The sequence below is a fragment of the Martes martes genome (genome assembly GCF_963455335.1).
Source record: "Martes martes genome assembly, chromosome: 1".
NCBI classification, from domain to species: domain Eukaryota; kingdom Metazoa; phylum Chordata; class Mammalia; order Carnivora; family Mustelidae; genus Martes; species Martes martes.
This window is the reverse complement of record NC_137888.1, coordinates 214,380,154-214,396,008: the sequence shown is the minus strand read 5'-3', so window position 1 is coordinate 214,396,008 and position 15,855 is coordinate 214,380,154. Positions and strand designations below refer to the sequence as shown.

The following is a 15,855-nucleotide window of genomic DNA, read 5'->3' as shown; positions in this document are numbered from 1 at the left end:
CCTTCATCGTTAAAGGGCTGCCTGGACTTTATACACACGGCAAAAAATAGCCTTTGGAATCCATTCGAGAGCTGTCTGACTTGGTCATCTCTTCTTCTGATGAACTGTCTTCTAAAGCTGACTAACCATACCTGCCATAAAGGGGAGTCGTAAATGGTTAGTGAGGTCACAGCCGTTTAATTTTATCAAAGGCAATGGGGAGCCATGGAAGGATTTAGAGCAGGGGAGGGGGGGGGTCATGGTTGCCTTTAGTGAGATCCCTCTGGGGCCAGGGTAGAAGCTGGATGAGGCAGATGGAGAGGCTGGAGGTCTGGGGCAGGGTCTTGGGAACAGAGTCAAAGACAACTTGGGCAAGGTATGGGGTAGGAACGGAGGTCAGAGTCTGGAGGTGCTGGGGATGCCCCCCGGTGGCTGGGCCGGGGTGGGGGGCGTGAGTTTATCCGGCTCTTCCTGGACGTCCAGCCCGGATCTGCAACACCCTGTAGCAGGCGTTACCACTGTCCCCCGGAGAAACACCGGCGAGGACCCACGTGGCTGGGAAGCGCGGAGCAGGACCGGGAGCCAGCCCGGTCGGACCCCAGACCGCCGTCCCGGACATCGGGCCCTCACCCCCATGCCCTGTCCCCTTCCAGAGCCGCGCCGGGCCCAGCCCACGGCTCCCCGCAGGCTCGGGCCACCCCCCACCCCCGGACTCCAGCCCTGCCCGGGGCTGCGGACTCCCCGTTCTGGGAAGCGCTGCTGCGCCTCGGAGCAAAGGTCCCGGGACAGGGACCGGGGACAAAGGACAGGGACGCACCCGCCCCGCGGACGCGCAGCCCGGCCCCGCCTCCTAACACTCCGCGCAAGGGGGCGTGGGAAACGGGGGGGCGCGTCGACCGCGGGCGCGTGTCCGGCCCGGGACCTGATTGGCTGGCGGGAGACCAACGTCTACCACTGAATGGATTCGTGAACCTCAGGAGCTCCTGTTGATTGGCCGAGGGGGACGGGCTCGGCGGAAGCAGCAGCTTAACACTGATTGGCTGGGGGGCGGGGAAATCCAGCGACTGCTGCCTATTGGTTAAAGTGTAAGTGACCCTCCTATAATTGGCTGTTGGGCTCGGTCCGACCGTGGAATCAGTTCAGCGACTGGAAGTTAACCCTCTAGCGACTGAGGTCCGGCCGGGACGCTTCAGAACCGCGGCGCGCGGCCCCTTCCCCGTTCTGCTCGCAGCCCCAGGGCACTCTGGCTCGTTCATCGGGCCTCAGTTTCTCCCCTGGTCTCAACGACCGAGCTCTCCGGCCCCTCGTTTCCCGTCTCGTCCCCCTGAGCTGAACGGCCGGCGGCTCCAGGCCTCCTCCAGGGCAGGCACTCGTTCCCCGAAAGCGCAAGTCCCGGAGCCTCAGTTTCCCCACTTGTGGGCTGCCACGCGCCTCCCGCGGGAGGCAGCCTCGGGCCTCCGTCTTCCGAAGGGTCCGGGAGGGCTGAGCCCCGGCTCCCCGCCCGCCCCCGGGCCGGGGCACCTCCCCTTCGGGGCGGAGCCGTGTCACGTGCCGGGAAGAAAGGGCCCGCGGCGCGCGGGGCGCACGGGGCGCTCGGGGCGCGGGGCGGGGCGGAGCGGCCATGGCAGGTACGGCGGGGCTGGCGGGGGTCGGGGGGCCCCCGGCGCGGGGGCTGGGCGGCCGGGGGCGCGCGGGCCCATGCAGCCGGTCGCTGCCCGCAGCTCCGGAGCCGCTGTCCCCGGCGGGCGGCGCGGGCGAGGAGGCGCCCGACGAGGATGAGGACGAGGCGGAGGCCGAGGACCCCGAGCGCCCGGCTGGAGCGGGCGGCGCGCGCAGCGGAGGCGGCAGCGGTGTCGGCGGCGGCGGCGGCGGCGGCGGCGGAGGAGGAGGAGGAGGAGGCGGCGGCTGCGGGGTCGGGGCCGGGGCGGGGGGCTGCGGCGGGCCGGGGGGTGCGCTCACCAGGCGCGCGGTCACGCTGAGGGTGCTCCTCAAAGATGCGCTGCTGGAGCCGGGCGCCGGGGTGCTGTCCATCTACTACCTGGTGAGCGCCCCTACCCCCATCCCATCCCGGCTGGGGCAAGAAGGGGAAACTGAGGCCCAGAGCTCCCTGACCGCCGGTCGAGCCCGGGTGTGGGGAGGGAAAGGCGAAACACGGAGCCTGCAGACCCAGCAGGAGCCCCTCTGGCCTGGAGGACCTCGTTTCCCCAATACCCCGTTGCACAAAGGAGAAACAGCTCAGGAGGGGACACCGCCGCTTTCCTGGCTGTGGCACCTTGCTCAGCCTCTGCATATCCTAGTGTCCTCGTATATAAACTGGGATTTTTTTTCCCCCTCACGGAGTTGTATGAGGATTAAACGCATACAGCGCCCAGCCGGGCGCCTGGTATCCCAGGAGTGCTTTTCTGGTTTGCTGCTGTTGCTGTGGGTCTGTGCGTGGGAGCAGTTTATGAATGGAGCGCCTGGCGCGCCTGGCTGTGCGCTGCGTGTCGGGGACTCGGCACACCCTGTCCCTGCCCTTTGGGGGGTTCGTGGTCCAGTGAGGGGGTGGAGACGCAGCTGGACACTTTCAGTCCAGGCTGATGAGCACTGTGACAATGGACGCACAGGTGCTGGGAGGTCCCTAAGCCAGAAGGCTTCCCGGGAGGGACGCTGTAAGTGGAAGTGGGTGCCAAGCCCTGGGGAGCAGCAGGGGGTCAGGGAGGGCTTCCTGGAGGTGTCTTGGTGGGTCCAGCTCTGGGACCAGCCAGGCCACTGTTACTGCAGGGGAAGAAGTTCCTGGGAGACCTGCAGCCCGACGGGAGGATTGTGTGGCAGGAAACTGGGCAGGTGTTCAACTCTCCCAGTGCCTGGGCAACCCACTGCAAAAAGCTGGTGAACCCGGCCAAGAAGTCCGGGTGCGGCTGGGCTTCTGTCAAGTACAAGGGCCAGAAACTGGACAAGTACAAGGCAGCCTGGCTCCGGCGACACCAGCTCCACATTCCCACAGCTGCTGCCGATGAGGTGCGTCGCTCAGCCTCCTGGAGCAAGGATAAGGGTTCCCCAGAGGGAGGGCACTGGAGCTGGGGCCCCGTGGGATGAGTAGGAGTTCGTGAGAGCAAGGTGAAGAGAGTTTGCCAAGGGAATGGCACAGCCAAGCCACGTTGGTTAGAAAGCAACACATCACTTGGGGAGCCCTGATTAGCTCATTGAGCTGGAGGCTCACGTGTCTTAGGGAGCTGAGGGGACTGGGGACATTGGCAGGGACCAGATCTCGGAGAATTTCCAATGCTATGATAATAATACATCTTTGTATATTCACCATCTGGGTGGACTTAGCCAAGGACCTCTCCGGGTCCTAAATCTTGGTACGTATTTTACGTACATCTCTATTTTAGAGATGATCACAGTACCCGTATGTATCATATATGTATATCTAGCTGGCAGGGCTGGGATCTGTAGGGCCGCTGGCAGGCTGGAAACAGGCAGGGAGGACTTGCGCTTTTGCCCTGGGGTGGGTGGGAGCCCCGGAAGGCTCGGGGCAGAGGATGGACAGACCTGACTCAGGTGCCCATGGCGCCCTCTGGTGGCCGCTGTATGCAGTACAGCCTAGGGGGCGGGGCGAAGGTGGGAGCCGGGGACCAGTGTGCGGGAGACTGAACTGGTCCAGGTGGGGAGATGATGGGGTGGACCAGCCCAACAATGGACGGGGGGAGAAGTGGGCAGGTTTTGGCTAATTTTGAAAGTGGGTCTCATGGGATTCGCTGCTGCATGAGATGTTGGTGTTAAGGGAAATTTTGCTCTGAGCAAGTGGCCGGAGTTGCCATTGTCAGAGGTAATGGGGATTGGGGAGGAGCAGGTGTGGGGGGACAGTCGGGTGCAGTGTGGCTGAGCTGAGCGTGAGATGCCTCAGAGCCCCCCGCAAAGAGACCTCCAGGATTAGCTGGACCCCCAAGTTGAGCTCAGGGGAGGGCCAGGCTGGAGACAGAACTGTGGACATCATCTCACCATAGACCAGTTGGGGGGGCGGCAGGTGGTGGATGAGGCTGCCTGGGACGGGAGCAGGTGGGGAGGGAAGAGGCCCGAGGACCCAGTCCGGGCATCGTGGGAGGGGTGGGAGACCGAGGGGGCTGGAGAGGTGGGAGGGGAGCCGGGTCCCTGAAAAGCTCCCAAGAGGAGGGTCAGTGAGACATCGTGGCGAGGGGACAAGGACAGAGACTATGTGACTGTTGGGTTTGGACACTGGGAAGTCACCCCAGCAGTGGCAGTTAAAGGGAGACCAGGAGGAGGGGTTACTGAGAGAATCTGATAAAGTAATCCCTGTAAGCCCTCGCTTGCCCTGTGAGTGGATTGACAAGAGGCATTATCTTATTTCACCTGGATGCTGTCCCTGTGCAGCTGGAGGTCATTGTGTGCTTTTACAGATGAGGAGGCTAGAGCTCAGGGAGGTCAGGGTGCTTGTGGGAGGCCACACAGCTTGTAAAAAGGAGAGGCACAGTTTGCTGCTTCTGCCAGGCTCTCAAGTCTGAGTTGCCGCGGAACCATAGGCTGCCTCTGCTCACTCCCTCTAGTGGACATCTAGGGCAATGGCAGGAACCTGAGGCTCAGGTCCCCCGATGGTCTGAGTGGACCTCTGGGTAGACCGCGGTGAGGAGGGTGGGCAGCACCCAGCTGAGGGTCCTACGGCCGTCCCCCACCCCCACTCCCCCAGAGCCCGGCCAGTGAAGGGGAGGAGGAGGAGCTGTTGATGGAGGAAGACGAGGAGGAGGTTCTGGCGGGGGTCTCGACGGAGGACAAGAGTCGGAGACCACCTGCGAAGGGACCCTTGGAGCCTCCCCACCCAGGTGAGAGGCTTAGGGGAGGGGAGGGGGTGGCACAGGAGACAGGCACAACTCAGGTGAGAGAGGTGGCTGCAGACAGATCTGGTCTTTCTTCTGCCTGGCTGACTTCCTGGCCCCGCTGCCTGATTTCCATGACCCCTATAGGACTTCTTTGCCTTGTTGCCTGATTCCTTTGGCCCCTAGCCTGGTTTTCTGACGTCCTCACCTGATTTCCTAAGCCCTTCATGGGGACATTTTAATCTCCTTTTCCCGATTTGTTAACCTGCCGCCCACTCTCTCCGTTCTGCGGCCTCATTTTTCAAGCTCCCTCTGGAGGTTTTTCTTTCTTGGGCTGCCTGGGCTTGTGTTTTCCGGTTCTGGGCTGGAAGGGATTGATGCCGCCTTCCTTCCGTTACCCCGCACTGTGCAGAGGCCGCGCCCCCCGGGAAGCGGGTGGAAAACAAGATCCGGGTGCCCGTGCGTTACTGTATGTTGGGCAGCCGCGACTCTGCCAGGTCAGACCCCCCTGTGCCCGCCCCCTCATCCCCTGGCGTACACGCGCTCTGCGGGAGTGGGGGGAGCACCCTGGTCAGACACACCCTGTGCCCGCCCCCCCCCCGTGTACTCGTGCTCTGCAGGAGTGGGGGGAGCACCCCAGTCAGATACAACCCGTGCCCCCCCACCGTGTTCACATGCTTTGCGGGAGTGGGGGGACCCCAAGCAGGTGGGCACAAGGCTTCCGTGCTCAGAGCTGGCTCCGGAGGCCTGGGGACCTCCTGAAGCTATGGCGCTACGGGACCCTCTGGCTCCGACAGGAACCCCCACACCCTGGTGGAAGTCACATCCTTCGCTGCCATCAACAAGTTCCAGCCGTTCAACGTGGCCGTCTCCAGCAACGTGCTGTTCCTGCTGGTGCGTGCCCCGATGCCCCCTTGTCCCTTGCGGGCCAAGGGCCAGGCCTGGGCAGGTGGCTGGGGCACCTGGGAGGGGTCCCTGGAATGTTAGCTCTGTGAGGGCAGGAAGTGCTTTGTCACTGCTGAGAAACCGTAGGCACCCAAGATCCCAACGAAGGAGGCGGGTGGGGTGGGCCCTGTGCCTCGCCAGGGCTCGGGGCCTGAGGATAGACTTTGGGGTGGGGCTGCAGCCTGAGCCACTCTCCCGATGTCCGTCCCCTCCCCAGGACTTCCACAGCCACCTGACTCGCAGCGAGGTCGTGGGGTACCTGGGGGGCCGCTGGGACATCAACAGCCAGAGTGGGTATTCGGGGCCAGGTGGGCAGGGGGGTGCTTGGGGCCAGGGTTGATGTCTACACCTTCCCCCCGCCTCTGCGCAGTGCTCACGGTGCTGAGAGCCTTCCCCTGTCGGAGCCGCCTGGGGGACGCGGATATGGCCGCCACCATGGAAGAGGAGGTGAGGGGACACCTGGAGCCAGGGTGCTCTGGGGAGGGCGAGGGTGGACGCAGCTGTCCTGGCTACCGTGTCCTGGTGGCTAGCACAGTGTCCTAGTTCAACAAGTGTGCAAATATGTGTGTGTGTGACCCCCATGGTCATCCTTTCTCTGGGCACAGGTGGCCAGCCCCCCTTCCCTCTGAACCCCCGTCTCCAGATGTGTATCAGGAGCCGTTCTGATAGTGCTTGCACGGTCCGGCTTTGCACGTGCCTGGCGCTGGGCCAAGCACTCCAGCCCGCCTTCTCCCTGCTCTGCCAGGGGCTCTCGGGGGCACGCGAACAGGCATGCATTTGGTGCGCGCGTCTCCCGGCCCCTGCCTTTCTTGGTCCTTAGGCTAGCGCTTGCCTCTACTCGCCTCAGGCCTCTGGAGACGCCTGTCCCGCTCCAGTGCACACACCCCCACCTCGCTGCTTGTTTAACTATTTGGGCGCCTACTGTGTGCCAGGAGTTGTTCCCTGAACTAGGGGATACTGCAGTGCCCCCAGTAAACTTTCGCCTTTGCTTGGTGACAGGTGCATTTTTTTTTTAAACGGATTTGTTGACTGTGCCCCCTCCCTTGGCCTCACTGAGGGTGGTGGGGGCAGGGTCTGGCTTGGTCACCGCGGTGTCCCCGGGCCTGGTACACACCGGGCGCATAGGTAGTGCTGGCCTCCCGTGGGGGATGGAGCGCCGCAGGTGGGTGCACACACCGGCTGGTAGAGCCCCCCCCCCCCCGGCGCGCGCCCCGCCCGCCCCAGCCTCGCCTGTGTCCCCAGATCTACCAGAGCCTGCTCCTGCGGGGCCTGTCCCTGGTGGGCTGGTACCACAGCCACCCGCACAGCCCTGCGCTGCCGTCGCTGCAGGACATAGACTCGCAGATGGACTACCAGCTGCGCCTGCAGGGCTCCAGCAACGGCTTCCAGCCCTGCCTCGCCCTGCTCTGCTGTAAGTGCGGCTGCCCCGAGTGCGTGCGTGCGTGCGTGCGTGCGTGCGTGCGTGGCGCGTGCGTGCGTGGCGCCCGGGGCCGCCGACCCCACCCCCCCGGCCCAGCCCCCACTCTCTCTCTCCTCCTGCAGCCCCTTACTACTCTGGCAATCCCGGCCCTGAGTCCAAGATCTCGCCGTTCTGGGTGATGCCGCCCCCTGAGGTAGCCGGGCCGCTGGGGGAGGCGGGGCCGGCACCGCGGGGGCGGGGCCTCAGCGTCCCCCGTGAAATGGGAGCATAACCGGTGCCCTATCTGAGATCCGGGCGACGGCCCGGGGCGCTGAGGGATGTCGAAGAGGTGTGGCCCCCACGGGGAGCATGCCGCCCGCGTTCCTGAGACGGCCCCCTTCCCGAACCTGTCCTGGGGTCCGAATGGGGTTTGGAGAGCTATTCCTGGCCTCTTGTGCTGGGGGCAGGGCCGTGTGGCCCTGAACCTGGTCGCGGTGCGGAGCCGGGCCTGGGGTCTTGATTCGCAGATTGCTGGCCCTGGGCACATCCTTCATGGGATGCAGAGGGCCGGAGGTAGCTGGGGGTGACTGGCTTGTATCCCTGCCAGCAAAGGCCCAGTGACTACGGCATCCCCATGGACGTGGAGATGGCCTACGTCCAGGACAACTTTCTGACTAATGACATCCTGCATGAGATGGTGAGCTCACTCTCAGGGGGGTGGGCGGGGCCCGGGGGGGGGCTTTAGGGCCCCAGGGGGACGGTGGTGATGGTGCAGGACTCAGGGTGGCTGAATGCCCTCCATCAGGGCAGGGGTTAGACTCCTCTACTGTGCCTGAAACTCAGGTCCCAGGTTCTTGCCCACCTGCCCCCCCGCCCCCCAGCCTCCTTGCTGTTCTGGAACTTGCTGGAGGTGCTCCTGCCTGGTGCCTCTGCATGTGCCCCGATTGTCCAAATGAAGACAAGTGAGGGACTTCAGGTGGTGCCCAGATGAATGTTTTTAGGGCCCATGTTCCAACAGCCATTTTAAAAACAGCTAGTAGGTCACCCCCGTGGTACTACTGTTGCTTGGGAGGCTATATAAGGGGGCGTGGGTAGGAATTCAGAATCACGGGTGCCTCCCTCATTTCCCTCTGGGGGCGCTCCTCCGTGGTCTGTCTTGGGGTCCTGGGTGGCTCCGGTGTGCTGTATAAGACCAGGAGCCCCACGAGGGGTGGCTCACTGCTGTATCCCGAGGGCCTGGTGCGGGAAGGCGGGGTGAGGGGTCCCACTGGCCCCCTGTCCTCTAGATGCTGCTGGTGGAGTTCTACAAGGGCGCCCCGGACCTCGTGAGGTTCCAGGAGCCCTGGAACCAGGAGCACACGTACCTGGACAAGCTGAAGGTAAGACTCATGCCCCCAGCCTCCTGCGAGCCCCTTGAGGAAGAAAGTTCCTGGAGGGCCCTCAAGATCTATCCATGGGCAGCCTAACACATGGGGTGTCCTAAGTTGTTCTGGACACGAAAGCTGACGAAGAGGAGTCTAGTTTGGCCACAGGTGGGTGGTGATGGGGACAGGGACCCCTGCTGGAGGCAGATGATGGCATAAAGGCCTGGGGAGCACAGGCTGGAGAGAAGTACACGGGGTGTCTCCCAGCCTGGGCTCCCGCGGGGAGCGCAGAGGGGGCTGCCGTCCGAGCCAGAGCCGCAGCCACCAGAGAGTGGCTGGTGCCCTGAAGGGTTTCTCCAGCTCTCTGGCCCTAGTCATTTAGGGGGACTCCTAAGGGCTTGGTGGCCTTGGGGAGGGGGCAGGGTGTGTGTGTCTGACTGACTTCCAGCATGGAAGTCCTTCTCAGATGGCATTTTCAACTCCACTGGGTAGAGAAACACAGTTTTGCATGCTTGCTTGTTTTGTTCAAACTTAAGAGTGACCAGAGCTTCGAGCTGCCACTGGTCCCCTCCACCCTGTCACTGGGCTGGTGGAGTGGGGGTGGGGGGGGCGGCTCCCCAGGCAGGGGTTGTGAAATCCTGGCAGGGAGGCAGCTGGGGAGAGAGCAGGATGTGGAATGTGCAGAAAGCACCCCTTTCCTTGGCCCAAACCCAGAACACGCACGAGTGGGCCACCGCCTCTAAAAATAAAACCTCGTTCTCAGGACACTACTGTGTACCTCTGTTAGTAGAGCTCCTCTGCCGGGATGGGGGGCGGGGGGACGCCAGGACCGTGGGGCCCAGCCCTGAGGTGCCAGCCTTGCTCGTTTCAGATGTCCCTGGCCAGCAGGACGCCCAAGGACCAGGGCCTGTGCCATGTACTGGAGCAGGTCTACAGTCTTCTTAAACAAGGGAGCTGAGGCACCGCCTCCGAGGTCGTCCTCCGAACCCCCAGTGGTTCCGGCTGAGGGGGAATGGGCCGGGGGGCTTTGTTGTGGTGCAGCAATAAAGGGGAGAAGCAAAGAGCCTGGGCGTGTCTCTCACCTGGGGGGGCGCGTCTCTCACCTGGGGGGCGCTCCCTCCCCGCACTGGTCACCAGGCACGTGGGCGGCTGTCTGGGTGGCATGGCCCCTTGGTCGGTGCAGGAGGGGACACTTGTCGTGCAGCTGTGGTGGGGGGCATCCGCGGCCAGTGCTGGCAGCTGGGCAGAGGCCAGCTGTCCCTCCCCGGCTCCTGGGGGGCGGGTACCCACCCCGGGGGTGGGCCCTCCCCTGACAGAGGTCCCCTCAGGGGAGCTATGAGGGTCTCGAGGAGTTGGGGGATGACCCACCCTGCACCTCAATCAAGCAAGAGGCTCTAGAAAGAGACATTTAATACTTTTAAAAAAAAAATTCAGATTACATTTTGATCTGCCCTCGATTGTGACCAAGGCTATGCTGGACATCTTTGCCAGGAGGTCAGTGCCTCCCCCCAACGAATGGCAATGGGGGGGGGGGGCTCAAGGAGGAGCAGAGCCTGGTGTTCCCAGGACTTTGCTGAGTCATCAGAGGAGGGGAATGTGATCCAGTCCCAAAGTCCCCGAGTTGAGCCGATTTTTGGACTAGGCAAGAGAGGAAGTGGCTGCGGGGCTGGGCTCTGCTGCTCAGGGCAGCTGCCTGCCTGGGTCTGTAGGGAGATGGCTGGGGCCACTGTCAGCAGCAGGGACAGTGGCCGGCTGAGGAGGAGGGAGGCGCCTGGACCCTCTTGAGGACAGTCCCAGCAGCCAGGGGTTTGGGAACATTCATCAAAGCCTCTGTGTTTGACCTTCAGCAGAGCAGAGGCTGGAAGACTCCTGTGGTCCCGTTTGTGGTGCACACGTGTGTGCCGTGTGCACAGCTGGTGGTGGCAGCTCGTGCCAGAGAAAAACGTCTGTGTGCTTGTCTGGGCCGGGGCACCCTGCACGTGGGAACTGAGGAGAGGGTGCAGGACGGGGCGGCGGCGGGGGGGGGGCGCCGCTGTGCAGGGCTGAACGCCCTGCAGGAGGGAGACGCCAGCAGCTCCGAGGCTGCTCAGGAAAGGGCCAGTCTTTAGGGGAACCCTGAGGACCCCAGGATTGTGTGTCCCCAGGGAGGTGGCACCACGGGTGTGCCGGGGCCTGGGGAACCCTGGGGTTGGGGCTGGGAAGGAGTGCTGCGGGGTCATTTAAAAGCCGGCTGGTGAGCCTGGGCTAGGGGTCCTGCCCAGAACAGCCACGTTCGGAGCGGATGTTCTGCTCACCCTGTTAAGGGCAGGTCTCCTGGGGGGTGGGGGACAGCGCAGAATAGAGGGGACGACGAAGCAGGGACAGGACAGGGCATGTGTGCACACACACGTGTGCGTGTGTGAGTGAGGGGGCCCACCTGGAGTTGCCCGTCCCTGGAGGGGCATTCCTGGAGGGGCAGGAGGAAGTTAGTGTTTCTCAGAGCACCTTAGTGTCAGCCCCCTCGGGGCACAGGGCTGGGGAGAGGCAGTCCAGGAGCAGCGGGGACGGGGAGGGAAAGTACTGCCCGGCCCCGAGGCTGCTGCGCGGAGAGGGGGCTGCGGACGCACGCTAGTGTCAGCGGGCCCTGCCTCGCCGGCGGGGCCTGCCGACCCTCCCCCCATCCCAGCCCCAGGAGCGCGGGCGGCACAGCCCTGGCTGCAGAGGCAGGTGGGACGCAGGCCGTGGGGACGGGCCGACGCCCTCACTGCGGCAGGGGCACCAGCACCTCCACGTAGCTGAGGGGGAAGAAGCCCGACTGGCCGTGGAGCATGCCCTCGTACCAGTTCTCATCGATCTGGTTGGTCAGCGTGATGACGTCACCCTCACGGAAGCCCAGCTCCCCCGCGTTCTCAGGCTCGAAGTCGTACAGCGCTTTGCAGCTTGGCTGGTCCAGGGGGGCTGGGGGCAGAGGCTCGGCTCAGACCCCGGGCCCCCTCCCGCCCCGCCCCAGCCTGGTTGCGTCCCCTGAAGGATAGCTGCCACTGCTTCTGATGTCCCCCAGCCTTGTCAGAAAGGAGGGACAAGGGCCAAGAGGGATGGAAATGGGCTTCATCCGTGGGCACCAAAACACTCCTGGGAGGAGCTGGGGATGCCCAGGGGCATCAGGGGGACAGAATGACCAGAAGCCCTCAGGCGGCCTGTCGGAGAGCCTAGAAGCTGTCGGCCACCCTCGGTGTTGGGGATGGGGAACCCAGAGATGCCGTGCTGTGCCGTGCAGGCCCCAGGGCCTAACTCCTTCCCTGCCCAAGATGGGCCAAGAGGACTCGATCCCAGGGGCGTCTGCTTCCACCAGAGAAGGGGAGGAGACGGGTCCTTCCAAACAGACCAGAAAGCCTCTTGTCACACTGCGGTGGGGAGCTTGTGAGGGCAGGGCCCGTGCCTGCGGGGACACTCACGCATGCTCCTGCTGGGGGTCCGGATGGGCTTGTCCGACGACCGGAAAGATGACGAAGCTGCTTGCAGACAAAGCAGAAAGGGGGGCTGAGAACTTTGGGTTGGGCCCCTTCCCCGGGGTGGGGGCAGGGATGGCGGTTGGCTCCGCACTTTGGACGGAGCAGCAGGCTCTGTGTGGCCCCCTCCCCACTGCTTACGTGTGATCTTGGGGGCCGTGGCACAGGGGAAGCCCCCGTTGGACTGCTCAGGCTCCCCAAGGTCGAAGGGCTCCCGAGGCTTGGGCTTGTATTCCCGCTTGGGACGAGAGGAGGCGTCCCGCATCCTGCAGGCAGGGAGGGACAGCTGTGAGCAGCCAGCAGGGGCCGAGTCCTGTGCATGCCAAGGGGAAGGGACACCTCCATCCCCACCGTTGATGCCGCTGCCCAGGACTTGGGGTGGGAGGAGGAGCCCTGAGACCGGCCTGGACGCAGAGGCCCAACGGCTCTAACCAAAGGGCCTCCCAGTTGGTCAGCTCCCCCAGCTTAGACCCTACTCGAGGCTGCCAACCGGCCAGTTCCTGCCAAACCCTGCAGCCCCAGAGCGTGCCCACCCCACCTGGGGACGTGGCCCTAGGAGGGGAGCGCCGTCTGCCCCTGCCCTGGGTAATCCACCCCCTCAGGCCCAGAGCTCTGAAAGGTCTCTTTCTTCCGGCCTCCCAGCCTCAGGTCACTCCAACCCTCCCCTGGGAGGAGGTCCTGCTCCCCCTGGAGCCCCCGCCCGACGCGTGCGGCCTTCATCTCTTGATGAAGAGAAGCCGGGCCCCTGCTCCGACACAGGCCCCAAGCTGGGCTGGGCCATCGGGGAGGCTGGCGGTGGTGTCTCGGAAGCCCAGAGGGCCGGCCCAGGGACCCACAGGAGCGGCTCTGGGCTTCCAGGACGCAGCACAAGGCCAGACGGGGGTCCCACGGGGAAGGCCAGGGCTCACCTCCGCTTGAGCTTGTCGGCCAGCTCGTCCAGGATCTGCACGGCCTGCCGGTGGTAGTCCAGCTGGGCGTCCACCAGCGCGGAGAGCTGGCTCACCTGCTCAATCTGCGAGGAGCAGCCTGCTGAGGGGCCGGCCCCCCGTGACCCCTGCCCGCGAGGCCGCCTCTAACCCTAACCCTAACCCTAACCCTAACCCTGAGAGGGAGTCTTGCCAGAATGCTCCCGGCACCAGGGCCCTCCCCCACCGCCTGAGCCCCGCACGGTTGCTGGGGGAGACCTGAAAGCTTCCCAGGGCCGGGGGAGGCCCCTCGGGTCCCGCGGCTGCCCCTTCGGGCTCTGGGTAAGGCATGCGTGACTCCGCCCACGGGCCCAGTTTTGGGGAGTCTCCCCCCAGGGAGGGCCCAGACGCACATCGGTCTCCAGGAGGTTGTGCATGCTGGTCTCGGCCACCTCCTTGGACTCCTCAAACTTCTCCAGGGCCTGGCGCAGCTCCTCGTCGGGGATCCTGCCCTGTCGCTTCTTCCTGTAGTCGAAGTCCAGGCGGCGGCCCTCCAGCTTCTTCAGGTGGTGCTGGGGGTGGGCGGCATCAGGGCTGTGAGGCAGGTGCCGGGGGCTCCAGGAAGCCGGGCACGCTGGGTGGCGCCGACACGTGGGGGGGGGGGGGGCAGGGCTGGGAGGCGCCTGCCCTGGGTGAGGGCGGGCACGCGGAGGGGTGGGGCCGCACCTGGATCTCCTTCAGATCTTTGTCACACAGGTTCTGCAGGGGGTCGATGAAGTTCTGCTTGACCTCGATGTCGAGAGAGTCCTTTACCTCGGCCAGGCGCTTCATGGACTCCCCCGCATCCAGCAGGGCGTCCCCTGGGGGGGGAGGGGGAGGGGAGAAGCTGTCATAGGAGGCCAGGGCCTGGGGTCCAAGATACCCACAACTGCGAACCTGCCCTCACCCCCCAGGGCCCAGACGCCAGAATTCAGGACCAAACAAGGGTCCCCGAAGTCTGAATCTGACCCCAGCCGCCAGGAGGAGCTGGCGATGACCGGGGTCAAACCCCCCCAACGCGCCCACGTGCGGCTTTCCCCACGTTAGCTGTGGCTCAAGGGCAGGCTTTCCAGCGGCAACACTCCGTTCCTCGCTCATCCCCACAGAGGGAAGAAGGGTGTTCTGGGAGCTTCCGTCGCCCTCGTGGGAATTAACGGGCACCACAGAGGACTCTGGAGCGTGGCAGGGAAGTGGCATCCCACCCTCCAGTGCCAGACGCTCTGGCCCCCCAGCCTGGCCTTCCAGAGCCCTCACCGAAGTTGGACTCCCCGCCCAGCTCCTTCCCGTGGCGGATCATGCACTCGCCCAGCAGGCCCTCCGACTGTGGGTAGCCGGGGTTCTTCACCTGCCCTCGGATCTTGGACACCGTGTTGAGCATCGTCAGCTTGGCCCGTGAAGCTGGAAGAGAACGGCTGGGTAGGCCTGCGGTCATCTCTCCAGAACAGGCCTGCACTCTGCCAGCGCTGCGGGCTGCCTGTCCCCAACACCCTCTTTTATAGAGCACTGCCCTGGCCCAAGGAACCTCGGTTCCTGGGTCTGCTAATGGCCAGGCTCCGAGGAGAACCTCCTGCACAGACCTCCCACCTCTGCCCACCCTGGCCACAGAGGAGCACTGGCAGTGAGCGGGTGATCGGCTCCCCTGGGCCCCTCGGGGCCTCTGCATCCTGGACCACAGCTTCGATCCCAGAAGCTCCCCTCCCTGGCCTGGGGACTAGCACCCCAGAGAAGCGAGCGGGCAGGCATAGGTGTGTACAGGTTTGGGGGCCCCCGACACAGCCCCCGCCTGGCACGGGGGAGGAGCTGTGCACTAGCCTCGCCCGCTCAGCTCTGTCCCCGGCGCAGGCCTCGGGCGGACCTGGTTGGAGCTGCTGCGGGTCCCACAGCCGTCACCTCCTGCTGCAGGAACTCGGATCTGGACTGTCCTCAGGGAAAGATCCCCGTCTGTCTCTCAGACTAGGAGACTCCCACCTCATGCTCCAAAGCTGGGCCTGCCGCTAGGGCCTGGCAAATGGTGGGCAGCCAGTTCAAACTGGTGCAAAGAGTTGGTTAGGTGGGAGAAATGCCCTTTCCAGCGGGGACTACTAGCTGTAAGGGTGACTTCGGATTAGGGTTGCCACACAGAACGAGAGCTGCCTGATGGAGAGGAAATGAAACGCAGGACTCTGAGGACATCCTCTGCACCCCTGGGTCCAACCCCCCATGAAACCCGCCGCCTACTCCCGGGCACTTCAGTTCTCTGAGCCCACACGTTCCTCCTTCGGCTCCAGAGACCGGCGGGTTCCTGGCTGACACGGACCCCTCTAGCCGGATGGCACCCCTACCTGGGTTGGGCTGCAGGTACTCGATGGTTCGGGCCAGCACTTCCGTCACAGCCTTGCTGGTGACATCCACCTTCTGTCGAGAGAGGCGGGGTGTGGGCTTTCACAACCACTGGGGCGCCGGAGGCCAGACTGGGAGTCCCTGGACAGCCCCTGCCTCTGCCCCGCCCCCTGCCTCCCAGGGCCAGAGGCCCATCCATCCGGGATCGCCCCCCACCCCCACCCCGCCGCAGCCCAGCTGTGGCGTGGCTGTGGCCCGGGAGGGTGACAGTGCTGGGCGTCAGGCGGGCCACACCAGCTCTCCTGGTACCTTCTCCATTTCTTTGAAGTCTTCATCAAGCTTGGTCCCTTCAGCCCCTCCAACCTTCTCGCTGACCAGCTGGGAGACAGAAGGAGGGAAACCAGTGTGAGCCTCAGACAAGGAGAAGGCCCGATTATGCTTTCCAGCCATGTCCACCACCAGGGCAGCTGCTGAAGGGGCCTGCCCTCCAGGATGGCTTCCCAGGGGTGTGGCTGACGGCAAGGTGGGTGGCGGGGGGGGGGGGGGGGTAGGGGTGGCGCCTCCTGCTGGAAGCCTTCCCTGGTCACGCCTACCCCTCGAGGG

At 64.5% G+C, this 15,855-nt stretch overlaps 2 protein-coding genes across 2 annotated transcripts in view; one reads left to right on the top strand and one right to left on the bottom strand.

Annotated features, from left to right (window-relative positions):
* The first annotated feature begins 1,523 nt into the window (after window positions 1–1,523).
* MPND (MPN domain containing) lies at window positions 1,524–9,564 on the top strand. The gene is made up of 13 exons (XM_080828458.1): window positions 1,524–1,607; window positions 1,701–2,020; window positions 2,743–2,979; window positions 4,667–4,799; window positions 5,206–5,290; window positions 5,591–5,687; window positions 5,956–6,028; window positions 6,109–6,185; window positions 6,981–7,149; window positions 7,281–7,351; window positions 7,745–7,834; window positions 8,424–8,516; window positions 9,373–9,564. Exons 1-13 carry the CDS (start codon window positions 1,601–1,603, stop codon window positions 9,457–9,459), a joined length of 1,539 nt encoding a protein of 512 aa, XP_080684584.1. The 5' UTR covers window positions 1,524–1,600; the 3' UTR covers window positions 9,460–9,564.
* Window positions 9,565–9,896: 332 nt separating this feature from the next.
* SH3GL1 (SH3 domain containing GRB2 like 1, endophilin A2) overlaps window positions 9,897–15,855 on the bottom strand; it is a 30,370-nt gene continuing 24,411 nt past the window's right edge. Inside the window, exons 2-10 of the mRNA XM_080810120.1 lie at window positions 15,562–15,630; window positions 15,255–15,327; window positions 14,188–14,331; window positions 13,621–13,754; window positions 13,308–13,466; window positions 12,898–13,001; window positions 12,131–12,255; window positions 11,936–11,992; window positions 9,897–11,438 (exon numbers count right to left, since the gene is read on the bottom strand). Of these exons, the coding sequence (XP_080666246.1) occupies window positions 11,242–11,438; window positions 11,936–11,992; window positions 12,131–12,255; window positions 12,898–13,001; window positions 13,308–13,466; window positions 13,621–13,754; window positions 14,188–14,331; window positions 15,255–15,327; window positions 15,562–15,630 (1,062 nt within the window). The 3' untranslated portion in view covers window positions 9,897–11,241. The remainder of the gene's footprint in view (window positions 11,439–11,935; window positions 11,993–12,130; window positions 12,256–12,897; window positions 13,002–13,307; window positions 13,467–13,620; window positions 13,755–14,187; window positions 14,332–15,254; window positions 15,328–15,561; window positions 15,631–15,855) is intronic.

Coding starts and splice junctions, on each gene's coding strand:
- MPND (XM_080828458.1), top strand. Junction 5,291..5,590: donor GGCAGCCGCGACTCTGCCAG/GTCAGACCCCCC, acceptor TGGCTCCGACAG/GAACCCCCACACCCTGGTGG. Junction 7,150..7,280: donor CTGCCTCGCCCTGCTCTGCT/GTAAGTGCGGCT, acceptor CTCCTCCTGCAG/CCCCTTACTACTCTGGCAAT.